The sequence below is a fragment of the Zootoca vivipara genome, chromosome 15 (genome assembly GCF_963506605.1).
Source record: "Zootoca vivipara chromosome 15, rZooViv1.1, whole genome shotgun sequence".
NCBI lineage: Eukaryota > Metazoa > Chordata > Lepidosauria > Squamata > Lacertidae > Zootoca > Zootoca vivipara.
This window is the reverse complement of record NC_083290.1, coordinates 38922698-38934864: the sequence shown is the minus strand read 5'-3', so window position 1 is coordinate 38934864 and position 12167 is coordinate 38922698. Positions and strand designations below refer to the sequence as shown.

The 12167-nt window shown below is 45.4% G+C and overlaps 1 protein-coding gene across 1 annotated transcript; it reads left to right on the top strand.

Moving 5' to 3' along the window:
* The first annotated feature begins 2084 nt into the window (after positions 1 to 2084).
* Positions 2085 to 6037, top strand: LOC118097140 (neuropeptide FF receptor 1-like). Its single transcript, XM_035139804.1, has 3 exons — positions 2085 to 2382; positions 3530 to 3629; positions 5146 to 6037. The coding sequence occupies exons 1-3, from the start codon at positions 2085 to 2087 to the stop codon at positions 6035 to 6037; spliced, it is 1290 nt and encodes a 429-aa protein (XP_034995695.1).
* Positions 6038 to 12167: the final 6130 nt, after the last annotated feature.

Here is a 12167-nt window from a genome sequence, read left to right as displayed (position 1 = left end):
GGTTCAGAATCTGGAGTGGCATGCAGACAGCCCTGTCTGAATAGAATATCTGGTCTTTTCACCTTGCCCTACAGGTCGCAGAAGTACAGGCTTCTTGGTAAATGCTTATAGTGCCAGAATATGCTCCTGCTTCATCTCAGCCACCTGTGCTCAGACTTGAGGAAAAGGAAAGTGCACTTGGTTGCCGTAGAGAAGCTTGTGCACTTGCAAAAAATAGTTTCCCTTGAAATACTGAGAAAGCGACCGACCGCTGAGAAAACACACTCCCTTGACAAAGATGTCTTTTTCTAGACCTGGAAAATGAGATGGGGAGATTTGATTGATTTCTTTTTCTTTTTCTAAAGTCACCTGCTTATTAAACAGGAGAATAATTACAAGACTGAATGGCACCCACCCCCAGATAATTGTAGGCCGGTTGCTCTCATTAGGTACTTTAGCTAATTAGACAAACAGAGCAGCAATGGAATGCCAGTTGTGGTGGCCATTAAGTCTTCACTCCTGGGTGCATGTCCTTTTGTTCTTGTTTTTCTCATTAATGTCTTGCCTGGTGATTAAAAAGCTGTTTACCTCATTTCAATGCATTCCAAATTGAGCTGTCCATATCGTGGCAGGTTTCCTGCAAGTGCCTCAGAGCATGCAGCCTCCGTCTTCAGGAACCATTTAAACATCACAGCAGTAGAAGCTCTCAAACCCCCTTCCCCGCCATTTGCACTGCATCATGGGTCAGTGTCAGTGGTGGGGTCAGCACCTTGGACAGCTGCTGGGCCATTTGCTCACATTTGCTCTGGGGGGCTCCCTCTCGCTCTGTGGCCTAATCCTCAGAGTGGCTGGGTGCCATGTTGATTTCCAAGAATGACCGCAATGTAGCATCACTTTGGAGGAATTGTGGGGAAATAAAATGGCAGCTCCCAGCCGCTCAGTGCTGCTTGGAGTGCTACTGTGCCCATTACTACTACCCGGTAAGCTTGTGAGAGCCCACCAACAAAGTAAGGGGTCTACCAGAGGATGCTTTGCTCACCGCACTGTTAAACCCAGAGACAGTTCTGGGTGGCATAAATCTGAAAACCTATTACCAAAAACATTTCCATTTTTGTTTGCTTTTAATTATTCATTAAAATGTTTATATATTGACTTCCATCAATACATGGGTTGGTTACAATAAGCAACTAAATGAATGCCATAGTTTAATATGTACTAATAAAAAACAGAGGTCCACAGTACATCTGGAGGGATTCAGGGGGAATTAGGGGCTTGTCAGAGGTGAAGCAGGATTGGTATGGGGCAGTATGAGTTGAATGCTTTTACCCAGAAAACGAATCTCTTTTAGGTCTTCCCACCCAAACATCAACTTTAAAGGTGCCTAGTACAAAAGTCCCTGGGCCTATTTGTCTGCAATCTGGCAGGTTTCTTACCCAGGGGCACCTCTCTCATGCCTGCAATTTTCAGGTGGATTGCTGACAAAACAACATGGTAAATTTGGGCAAAATGTTGCTGTGTTTGTTTGTTTGTTTGTAGCTGCAACAAGACCATTCTTCTTCAAGATGGCACACAGGTTGCGGAGAAGATGGCGCTTTCCTGCAGCAATCGCAGTAGAAGACCTGCAACTGATCTGCATGCCTGCAAGCACCCTGAAAGCACTGCTCTGCACTTATCCCCTCTGGAGAAAGAGAAGGAGCCTCATCAGGTGTTGGATGGGATGGGATGAACAAAACAGGAAGTGACAGAATAGGTTCCCTGTGTATATGTATGTCTCTGGTGCAGCCTTTTCAACATCAGCTGTGAAAAGCCCTAAGGCAACCAATGTTCTGCTCTGCAGAGTGGGCAGGGCTCAGCCAGACAAGGGGAGGTTTGGGCTGGAAACAAGGTAAAATGGGACAACGTACAGTTTGGCCCCAGGACAGGATGTTGCCTATGCTCTGGGAAACACAGTTGTTTCAGCAATGAAAAAGCTGAAACGGAGCCCTTTCATAATAGTAGCATCAGCAGGTGCACCCTAATTTTGTACCTGAAAGGCTCCCCTTATTCAAACCATCCACATTAACTTGTGATTTCTCCTTTGTATTTCCCAGGATTATTGCCACACTATGGAGACCCCTGAAGGCAACACTAACCAAACAACCTACTCCTTGGGAAATACCAAAAGGAACATGACTTATTCCCCATATTACTCACACTCACCACCTGTTGCTGCCATCTACATTGTCGCTTACCTGTTCATCTTTGCCTTGTGCATGGCTGGGAACAGCCTGGTTTGTTTCATTGTACTGAAAAATAGCCGGATGAGGACAGTCACCAACCTGTTCATTCTCAACCTGGCCATCAGTGATCTGCTGGTGGGCATCTTCTGTATTCCTACCACACTAGTTGACAATTTGATCACAGGTAAGCCAAAAGGTGTGGGGGGCATAGGATGGCTAAGTGCAGCCTCTTGGTTTCCGGGGGGAATTTCATCTTCATGGCCCCTTGCAGTCTTCCCAGAAGCACCTGGTTTGCTGTGGGTTGCATGGACCTTTGTTTTCTTATGTTCTTATGGGGAAAGAGAGAAATGTTCCCTGATCATGTGTTGGATCCAGACTAAGTTGGTTGCACTTACTTCCCACTGGATTCAAGGGGGCAAGGTTAGTCAGGGCTTAAATTCAGCCCCATTTATTCCAAATGAAACTAATTTCAATGGGTTACTTGTATCCAATATTAGTCATACTCAGAGAAGACTCACTGAAATTAATGCACATGACATAGGTTTAATGGATCTACTCTACATAGAGCTTAGTTGGCTACAACCTAATTGGGCTTGATCCAACCCCATAACACAATGAAGGGTGGTTTAGAAATGTAATTATTTGATGGTGATGATGGTGGTGGTGTAAGAGCTGATTCACTTCCATGCTGAATGTTGACTTGACATCATGATAAAACAGAAAGCTGCTTGGAAGGGTGGGGCTTTGAGTAGAGAATAATAGTAATTATTATTTATTAAATTTGCATATTGCCCTATACCCGCAGGTCTCAGGGCGGTTACAACATAAAATCACAAAATAAAAACACAAAATAACATAATCCTCTTTGAAAGCCACCAAAGTTAGTGGTGTGTGAGTGAATTTACATAGTTTTGGCTATGCACAGTGTGAAGAAGTCCTTGTTTTTGTCTGCCATGAATGCTTCAACATTCAGCTGCATGGAGTCCACGAGGGTTATGAAAGGAGGAAAACTTTTCTCTATCCACTTTCTTGATGCCTGCATAATTTTATACACCTCATGTTGTCTCTTGCATGCCCCTTTTTCTAAATGGCCAGCAGGGAAAAGATTAAGCATCATTTCCTCCTGCTGCTGTGCAAATCATAACCCCTTTAAGCTGCTTCTCACTTTTTGAAAAGCAGCTGAGCCATGCTGGAGATGTATTGGTGACGAGATTTTCACAGTGGAGAGACTACCTGCATGTTAAATAGATAGAATCAGCTGGTAAAACTAGCCTCTCTCTAATGTCTGCTGAATTCTGTCTCATGGCCCCCAACTGCTTGCTTCCTCCTAGGATGGCCTTTCAGCAACAGCATCTGCAAGATGAGCGGGCTGGTGCAGGGCATGTCTGTTTCGTCATCTGTCTTCACTCTGGTGGCAATCGCTGTGGATAGGTAAGAAGAAGGTGAGGTCCTAAAGCAGGAATGGGGAGCAGGTAGCCCTTCAGGTGTTGGACTCCAGCTCCCAACAGCCCCAGCCAGCATGGCCAGTAGAAAGGGATGATGGGAGTCGTAGTCCAGAAACATCTGGAGGGCCACCGGTTCCCCACCCTTGCCAGACAGGGAGAGCACACAGGTTTGCTGTGGGATCAAGCTCAGTTCCCATGCATGTTTTGGGGGCAAGGAAGAAGGAAACTGATGCCCACCACCCTTCTTTCAAACAAATGAGCAAAGTTCCATAGGTCAGATGCTTAATGTGTCATAAGGTGTCCGTTCTCAGTTCAGTGGATAGGACTGGGTCAGCTCACCCATATGACCTGTCCATGGGAACTGTCACTTGTCCCATGCAATCACTGAGTGTGTCACCCACCCCAGCAGCAGTGACCAGACAATCTGTGAGCCGTGGCGAGGGAGGCTTAGGGGGTGGAGATGCTGAAGACCTTGAGGGTATTTGCTTGGCCCCTTCCTGGTCAGAGTCCTATCCTGAGGCCAGATGATGCTAAGTGGAAACAATCAGAGATGGAGCACTTTATTAAATGAAATATAGGTGTTTGGGACTGCCAAATTTATTGTGACAGCAGTCCTCCTGTGTTTTAAATAGTTGCATGACTGACCGCAAAGTAGCAGGTCTTACCCACTTGCTCCATCCTCATGTTGGGCACAGAGTCAAGGAGCTTATAAAGCTGCAGGACTGAAGGAAAGTGCCAGTGACATGCTACGATGCAGGATGAGACCTTGTGGGATGGGAACTTGTGGTGGCACCCCATCTATGGAATACAATGTATTCACTCGTCTGTGCTAAAGGTCAATGCATTCATTTGCCCAGTCATCTGATCAACACTCCATGGTACCTCATTTCACTATGGTACCCTCTAGCAGTTGTGAACTTCCATTAGCCCCCAGCCAGCACAGATCTGGAGGGCATCAGATTGGTGAACACTGGATTAGAGGATTCACCCACCCTATCCTTTGCATGTAGGTTAATATTGTTGAGTATGAGCGGTTGGGGGATAGAGATAATGTTTGAGGTAGCGAATGAGTGTTGTGGTTGCATAGAATGGATGGTGAATGAGACATTGAGTGGGTGTATGAATAATGCATGTTATGTGGGTTGAAATTTTACATTATGCTGCCTTGTAATGCTCTCTGATTTCATTGATATTATTAGTGTGTTTATGTATGAATATTTGTTTTGCAAATCACTTGATATGGAATTTATAGTGTTTTCTGAATTTATATTTATTTACCTAGTGTAAACCACTTTGACATCTCAGACAGGAAGCTGCCTATAAATGCAAATAATAAACAAATCATCTTAAATTATGGTGGTTGAGGCCAGCTCAGACTCTTCATCTCCCTGCCTCTCAGAATGGCCCATTTTGGCCAGATAGAAAGCATATCCTTTTGTTCCTCCGTTCTTGCATAGTAGTCATTCCCCTACTTGTATTCTTCCTCCCTTTTTCCTCTGCAGGTTCCTCTGCATTGTCTACCCATTTAAATCCAAGCTCAGCCTCTTCCAGGCACTCAACGCCATTGCCATCATCTGGGTACTGGCTATTACCATCATGTGTCCCTCTGCTATCAAGCTCACAGTGGCTCAGCAGGAGGACAGCTACATGGTATACAATGGCAATCAGAGCATGACCTACCCCTTGTATTCATGCTACGAGGCTTGGCCAAATAGTGAAATGCGCAAAGTCTACACCACAGTGCTTTTTGCCCACATCTATGTTGTCCCGCTGACCCTCATCACATTCATGTATGGCCGAATTGGGCTCAAGCTGTACAGGTCCTCAGGTCCGGTGAGTCAGCACCAGGTAGTTTACGAAGGTCAGTGCAACCTGGCGGTTTCTAGAAGGAAGGTGAAGGTCATCAAAATGCTTGTCCTCGTGGCTCTGCTCTTCATGCTCTCCTGGTTACCCTTGTGGACACTGATGCTGCTCACGGACTATGCCAAGCTGGATGAGCAGCACATAAATCTGCTTGCGAGTTACGTTTTCCCCTTTGCACACTGGCTGGCATTCTCCAACAGTAGTGTCAACCCCATCATCTATGGCTACTTCAATGAGAACTTCAAGAAGGGCTTCCAGGCAGCCTTCAAACTCCAAACCTGCTCTGATGAAATGGTCCATCAAGGGGTCTATGCCGAGCGGACAACCGTCAGCACGAGTGGATTTGGTACCCGGAATAAAATCTTCACTGATGGGGAATCCTCCAATTCAAAGTGCTTGAAGAACCTGCCCCCTCAAGCTCCTTGTGGTCCACAGGCTGAACATGGCCAGGGACAAGGACCAGGAATACTGCTGCAGGATGTTAACGACATCACACCCCTGAGCAAAGTTTGCAAAGCTTGGGATGCCTGAGAAGGGTTGAATCAGCAGAGATTTTTCTGGGATCATTTCCATTCCTGCATTTAGATTTGCCTCCCATGAATGGATGGGGATATTTGGGTGGCCTCTCATTCATAATTTCTGTGAACTGAGCAGGTTGTGGGAGTTCTGTCTGTCTACAATTATTAGAAAAAAAACATACAGAGAGAATTTGTCTTCCCTTGCCTGCCCCCAAATCCTGTATCAGAAGCCCAAACAAAGATGGATTTTAAAAGAGAACAGAATTTTTCATTTATTATTTCCCCTGTTCAGCCTGATGTTTTATTTTTCTTTCTATCTTTAAAGCATATTCAACACACATTATTTCTCTCAAATAATTCCAGGCACTGTAGTTTTTAAGGGTTGCTGGGAATTGTAAATTCTGTGAGGGGTAAACTACAGTGCTCAGAATTCTTTGAGGGAAAGAAAGTGCTTTGAAAGTGCTATAGAGGTACAATACCGGTATGTACGCAGACTTCTGTCTTCAAGTCTGGCATTCTTTTCCACTCTTCCTGGGTGCATATTGGGTGAAAAAGGAGGATTTGGATACGGAACATCCAAGCTCTTCTCATCTGCCCTGATATGCCCTGGACATGTCACTTTTTATACCCCCTATGGACATGGAAGCTCTGCTGATGGTACATCTGCACTGGTGGATTTATTTGCCAGTGTGTGATGGGGGCTTCATTCGGAGCTCAAGTGCCAACCTAGTGGTGTGACAGCATGTCTTAAAGATCCCATGACCCATCAGAGGCTGCAGGATAGTAGTCCAAGTGGTTTTGTAAATATTTTTCTGCCCAGTTTTGGACATTCAGATACCAAGTGTATAACACCAGAGATGTTGCTAGATATTGAAAGGATTTTGAGCAGGGGTCAACAGAGCGCAAATTTGCAGAAAACAAACAAGTGATAATTTATATGCGCAGGTGTAGATTTCTGAGCAGCTTTCAGAGAAAAACCAACAACTTTCAATAGAGAGTATTGTAAAGAATGAAAGCGGCTATTGTTGTGTGAAGAAGTTAAGAGATTCATGTTGTGGTAAATATAAAGGCACCCCTGACTGTTAGGTCCAGTCGCGGATAACTCTGGGGTTGCGGTACTCATCTCACTTTACTGGCCAAGGGAGCTGGCGTACAGCTTCTGGGTCACGTGGCCAGCATGACTAAGCCACTTCTGGGGAACCAGAGCAGCGCATGGAAACGCTGTTTACCTTCCCACCGGAGCGGTATCTATTTAACTACTTGCAATGGCGTGCTTTCGAACTGCTAGGTTGGCAGGAGCTGGAGCCGAGCAACGGGAGCTCACCCCGTCACAGGGATTTGAACCGCCAAGCTTCTGATCGGCAAGCCCTAGGCTCTGTGGTTTAGACCACAGCGCCACCCGCGTCCCCATGTTGTGGTAACCTTAGTGCTAATGCTTAGCAATGTCAAGAACAACACTGCTTTCATGTTTCCAATGAAGCAGAAAAAGAATCTCAGTTACTTGTACAGCCTACAACATAGGGAAGTTAGAGTACTGGGAACTGGAGGCTATGGCTGTCTGGAAGGGACTGGAACCTTGTACCACTGAAAACTGGTTGTCCAGCACCCCGTTCCCAGCTGGCCTCCTGGGCTGTCTCAGCCTTGACATATGCTTTTTGGAGCTAACTCCCTGGAGTGCTTGTAGGCTCATACTGGTGCAATGGGGGATAGTTGGATAGGTTTTGCATGCAATCTTGCCAGCCCCAAATACAGTACCCATCAAATTATGTTTGTACACACACACACACACACACACACACACACTTGTGCAAAAGGAGTTGTGAGAATGCATGGCACCACATTTTAACTCACACATTGAACTTGTGTCAAAACTACGCAAACTTCATTTTATCCTCCCAGTTTGGAAGTCAGGGGGAACTTTCTCAAGGCAGATCATAGAATCATAGAATGGTAGAGTTGAAAAGGACCCCAAGGATCATCTAGTCCAAACCCCTGCAATGCAGAAATCACAACTAGATCATACATGGCAGATGGCCATCCAACCTCTGCTTAAAAACCTCCAATGAAGATAGTCCACTATTTTTGTTATAATGCACATGCTCTGCCAATATTTTTATCTGATGCCATTTTGGGAAGTATATTGTTAGTTATTGTAGTGCATCGTTTAATAATTTTTCAGTATTCATTTGTACTGTGACTGTGGCACAAAGGTGGGATATAAACAACTCATTCGTATCAATAAAAAAGTCATTGCTAGCAAGATGGGCTGATAATTACATGGAAATTGGACATTCTCATCTCATAGAATGGGGATGGCTCACACTTTGTCAACTGAAGGGTATATGTGTGTCTATGTACAAGTCATGACATAACTGTAGCTGGTAACTCATTAAAATAAGAGTACAAAATCTCATTGCATATCCTGCGTGTTTTGTTTGTGTTTGGCTAGAATAAGTAACATCTCTCCCCCCCCTATTCCTTTTCTACAGATCCCTTTTAGACTTTCATTGCACTTTGATGAGTTTCACTTGACCTCAGAAGATTTTTTTTATGGGCAAAGAGAAAGAAGATAGGATTTAGGGCTATGAAAACTATGTCTGCATACATACCATACATTTAAGGCACACTTAAAGTAGACAGTGCCCAAGAATCCTGGGAACTGTAGTTTGTTAAGGAAACTGGGAATTGTAGATCTGTGAGGGGTAGACTACAGTTCCTAGGATCCCCCCCTTTGGCAATGGAGCTTTAAATGTATGGTGTATATGCATCTACAGAAGCAAACATTTAGCTGTGCCAGTTCAACAGCAACATCAGTTCTTTATGCTCCTTGCCTTCTCTCCCCGCCCCAGTCCCAATGAGCAATAGTCACCATTGATGGAGTGGAAACTGGAAAGAAGGGAGAGAGGGGTGCCTGTGAAGTGTGTGTGTGTGTGTGTGTGTGTGTGTGTGTGTGTGTGTGTGTGAGAGAGAGAGAGAGAGAGAGAGAGAGAGAGAGAGAGAGAGAGAGAGAGAGAGAGAGAGAGAGGGCAACAGCGAGACAGAGCGTTCTGGGATATATAGGGGAAATGTGGTTAACAGTTAAAAAGAAAACGCTGAGTTTAAATTGTAACAGAAGTGCTTTTCTGCAGCTAAAATGTGATTTGGCCTCTTGTTTTAAATACGAATGTCAAAGGGGTCCTCAGAGTGATTTGAGAATTGCATGCCCTTGCAATGCCTTAATCAGCTTGCATTAGTTACTCAAGTGAAAGGAAATTGGCTCCAGCCAGTTCATAATTATGCCAGTGGTGCTCCAGACGCACTGCAAATCAGTTCCTCCTCTGTGCTCCACTCCTTCCTTCTGCTGCCCACAGCTCTTTAGGGATGTGTCTGATTACCTTTTGTGTTGAGTCTTCTCGAAATTCACACCCTTGATCAATGAACTCTGAACAAGGGGAGGGAGGGAGATAGGTGTTGGGATCAGAGCCGTGGACATGTAAGAGACAGAAAGAACTAGGGAAACACACGAACTCGCTTTTTGGCTTTCTGACTCAGTATAAGACAGCTTCCTATGTTCCTAAGTATCACCTTTGGGGATGGGCAAAAATGGCACTGGGACAAAAGGGTTGATCTCCTACCCCTCCAGTCCCATTCAGGAATGTGCTCTCTCCCTATGGCTGCTGTTTGAAGGAGATGAGTTCACACTTTGCGGTGGTTGTCATGTCTAGTTCAGCCTTGAGCAAAGGGTGAGAGAGTGAGCCATACTATGGTACTTTCAGGACCTTGGTTATACTGCAGTCAGCAGGATTAAATTGTGTGGGCCTGCGCACACACCATGCATTTAAAGCACACCCACCCAAGAACCTTGGGAACTGTCTCACCAGACAGTTACACACGCTCTGGTTATCTCCTGCTTGGACTACTGCAATATGCTCTATTGAAGGTGACTTGGAAACTACAATTAATCTTGAATGTGGCTGCTAGACTGGTGACTGGGAGTGGCTGCCAGGACCATATAACACCAGTCATAAAAGATCCACATTGGCTCCCAGTATGTTTCCAAGCACCATTCAAAGTGTTGGTGCTGACCTTTAAAGCCCTAAACAGCTTTGGTCCTGTATACCTGAAGGAGCATCTCCACCCTCAACACTGAGGTCCAGCTCCGAGGGCCTTCTGGCAGTCCCCTCATTGTGAAAAGTGAAGATACAGGGAACCAGGCAGAGGGCCTACTTAGTTTTGGTGCCCGCCCTGTGGAACGTCCTCCCATCAGATGTCAAAGAGAAAAACAATAATAGGACTTTTTGTAGACACCTGCTTTGGGAAACTTTTAATGTTTGATGTTTCATTGTGTTCCTTTATATTTTGTTGAAAGCTGCCCAGAGTGGTTGGGGCAACCCAATCAAAAGGGTGGGGTACAATCAATCAATCAATCAATCAATCAATCAATAATTGCTATTATTGATATAGCTTACCCCCCCACAGAGCTGCAATTTCAAGCACCCTTAACAGACTACACTTCCCAAGATTCTTGGGTGGGGGGTGTTATGCTTTCAAGCATAACTGCCATTTCCCATGGATGATAAGTTGGTGGGTATCATATGACTTTCTTCCACCTTCCTGTTTCCGTCATCCACAGATTTTTAATAGGCTTGCTGACTTGCGCTGTGCTATTTTCAAAAAGTCTATGTCATAAGCTTCATGGATGAGTGGGGATTTGAACCTGGATCCTCCTCATAGCCTTAATCATAGCCTCTAACCACTACACCAAACTGCCTCTCCTTTTACAATGCAAGCTGTACCCTCCCCCCACCCCCGTGCCTACAGGCTTGGGTCAATTTTACACCTGCCAATCTTATATTGATGAGTCACCAGAAAAGCAACATTCAGCTGCTGATACTTTCAGATGTAGTGCAAGTTTTGAATATGGATTGGAGCTGTAAATAGCTCTTGCACAGTTAGAAGTATATGAACAATTGCTCATTCACAAATGTTGCTACCATTTTGGGAAATACATTATTGGATGTTCTATAGATAGGAGAGCAGACCAGTAATGTGCTTAAACTTCCCTTGGAAGCCAGAAAATCGTGTCAGTTAAAACAAGGCAAAAGTGGGTCAGGTCTCAGCATCAGCCTTCTTTTCTCTCACAAGCATTTGTGAAGAATTAAAAAGCATTCCCTGTTCGCTTCAGGCTTTTTCCTGAAAAAAATGAAGTTGGAGCATGTTCAGAGGTGATGTCTTGCTGAATCTCCTGCAGAACATTTTATGAGCTAGCAACATCTGGCCCACCCATGAAGCAAAGTGGGGCAGCGGATTCAGCCTCCAAGGAATTCATTTCCTGCTGCTAAGACACACTCCTTGGAGGCTGGCTCTGCTGCCACCTCAACAGCCCCAGCCATGCTGCCTTTACAGTAGCCTCTTGAACAGGCATCCTCAACCTTTGGCCCTCCAGATGTTTTGGACTACAATTCACATCATCCCTGACCACTGGTCTTGTTAGCTAGGGATCATGGGAGTTGTAGGCCAAAACATCTGGAGGGCCGCAGGTTGGGGATGCCTGCTCTTGAAGAATAGGGAGGAAATGCCAGGGTATTTGGAATGTCCTGTGCTCTGCACCCACCTGGCATGATTCAGAGCGCCTCCCCAATGGCCTTTGATCCCCATTTCAACCTTCAGGTAAGATTGATTTGATCCCCCCTTATTCCTGATGTAGATCTTTCCTTACCCCTTCTTCAATACCTGCCAAGTTGCTGTCGGAGAAATAAGGGACCGGACTGGAAGTAGCAAACCGGAAGTAGTGCTGCCGCCATTTTGGAACTGGGCGGAGCATGCTCAGAAGTGACTTTTGATGCTGCTTTGCCCAGTTCCAAAATGACCGCTGCACCAGAAGTCGCACTGCAGCCATTTTGGAACTGGGCAGAGCAGCATCAAAAGTCGCTTCTGAGCATGCTCTGCCCAGTTCCAAAATGGCCGCCGCGCCAGAATAAACCGGGGGGAAAATCCATTTTTTTTGCTAGGAACAGCTGGAAAAACGGGGATTTCCCGGGGAATACGGGAGACCTGGCAGCTATGCCCTTCTTCCCCAGCTGGCAGGGGAAGGCACCATTTTGTGGTTTGCCTCAGGTTCCAAATGTATCAAGTCAGCCCTGACTAGCAAGATGCATGTTTAG

What these genes read in the sequence shown, in the direction of transcription:
- LOC118097140 (XM_035139804.1), top strand. Translation starts at nt 2,085, where the DNA reads ATGGAGACCCCTGAAGGCAACACTAACCAAACAACCTACTCCTTGGGA. An exon ending in AGTTGACAATTTGATCACAG is followed by an intron (nt 2,383 to 3,529) that starts GTAAGCCAAAAG and finishes GCTTCCTCCTAG; the next exon opens with GATGGCCTTTCAGCAACAGC. An exon ending in GTGGCAATCGCTGTGGATAG is followed by an intron (nt 3,630 to 5,145) that starts GTAAGAAGAAGG and finishes TTTCCTCTGCAG; the next exon opens with GTTCCTCTGCATTGTCTACC.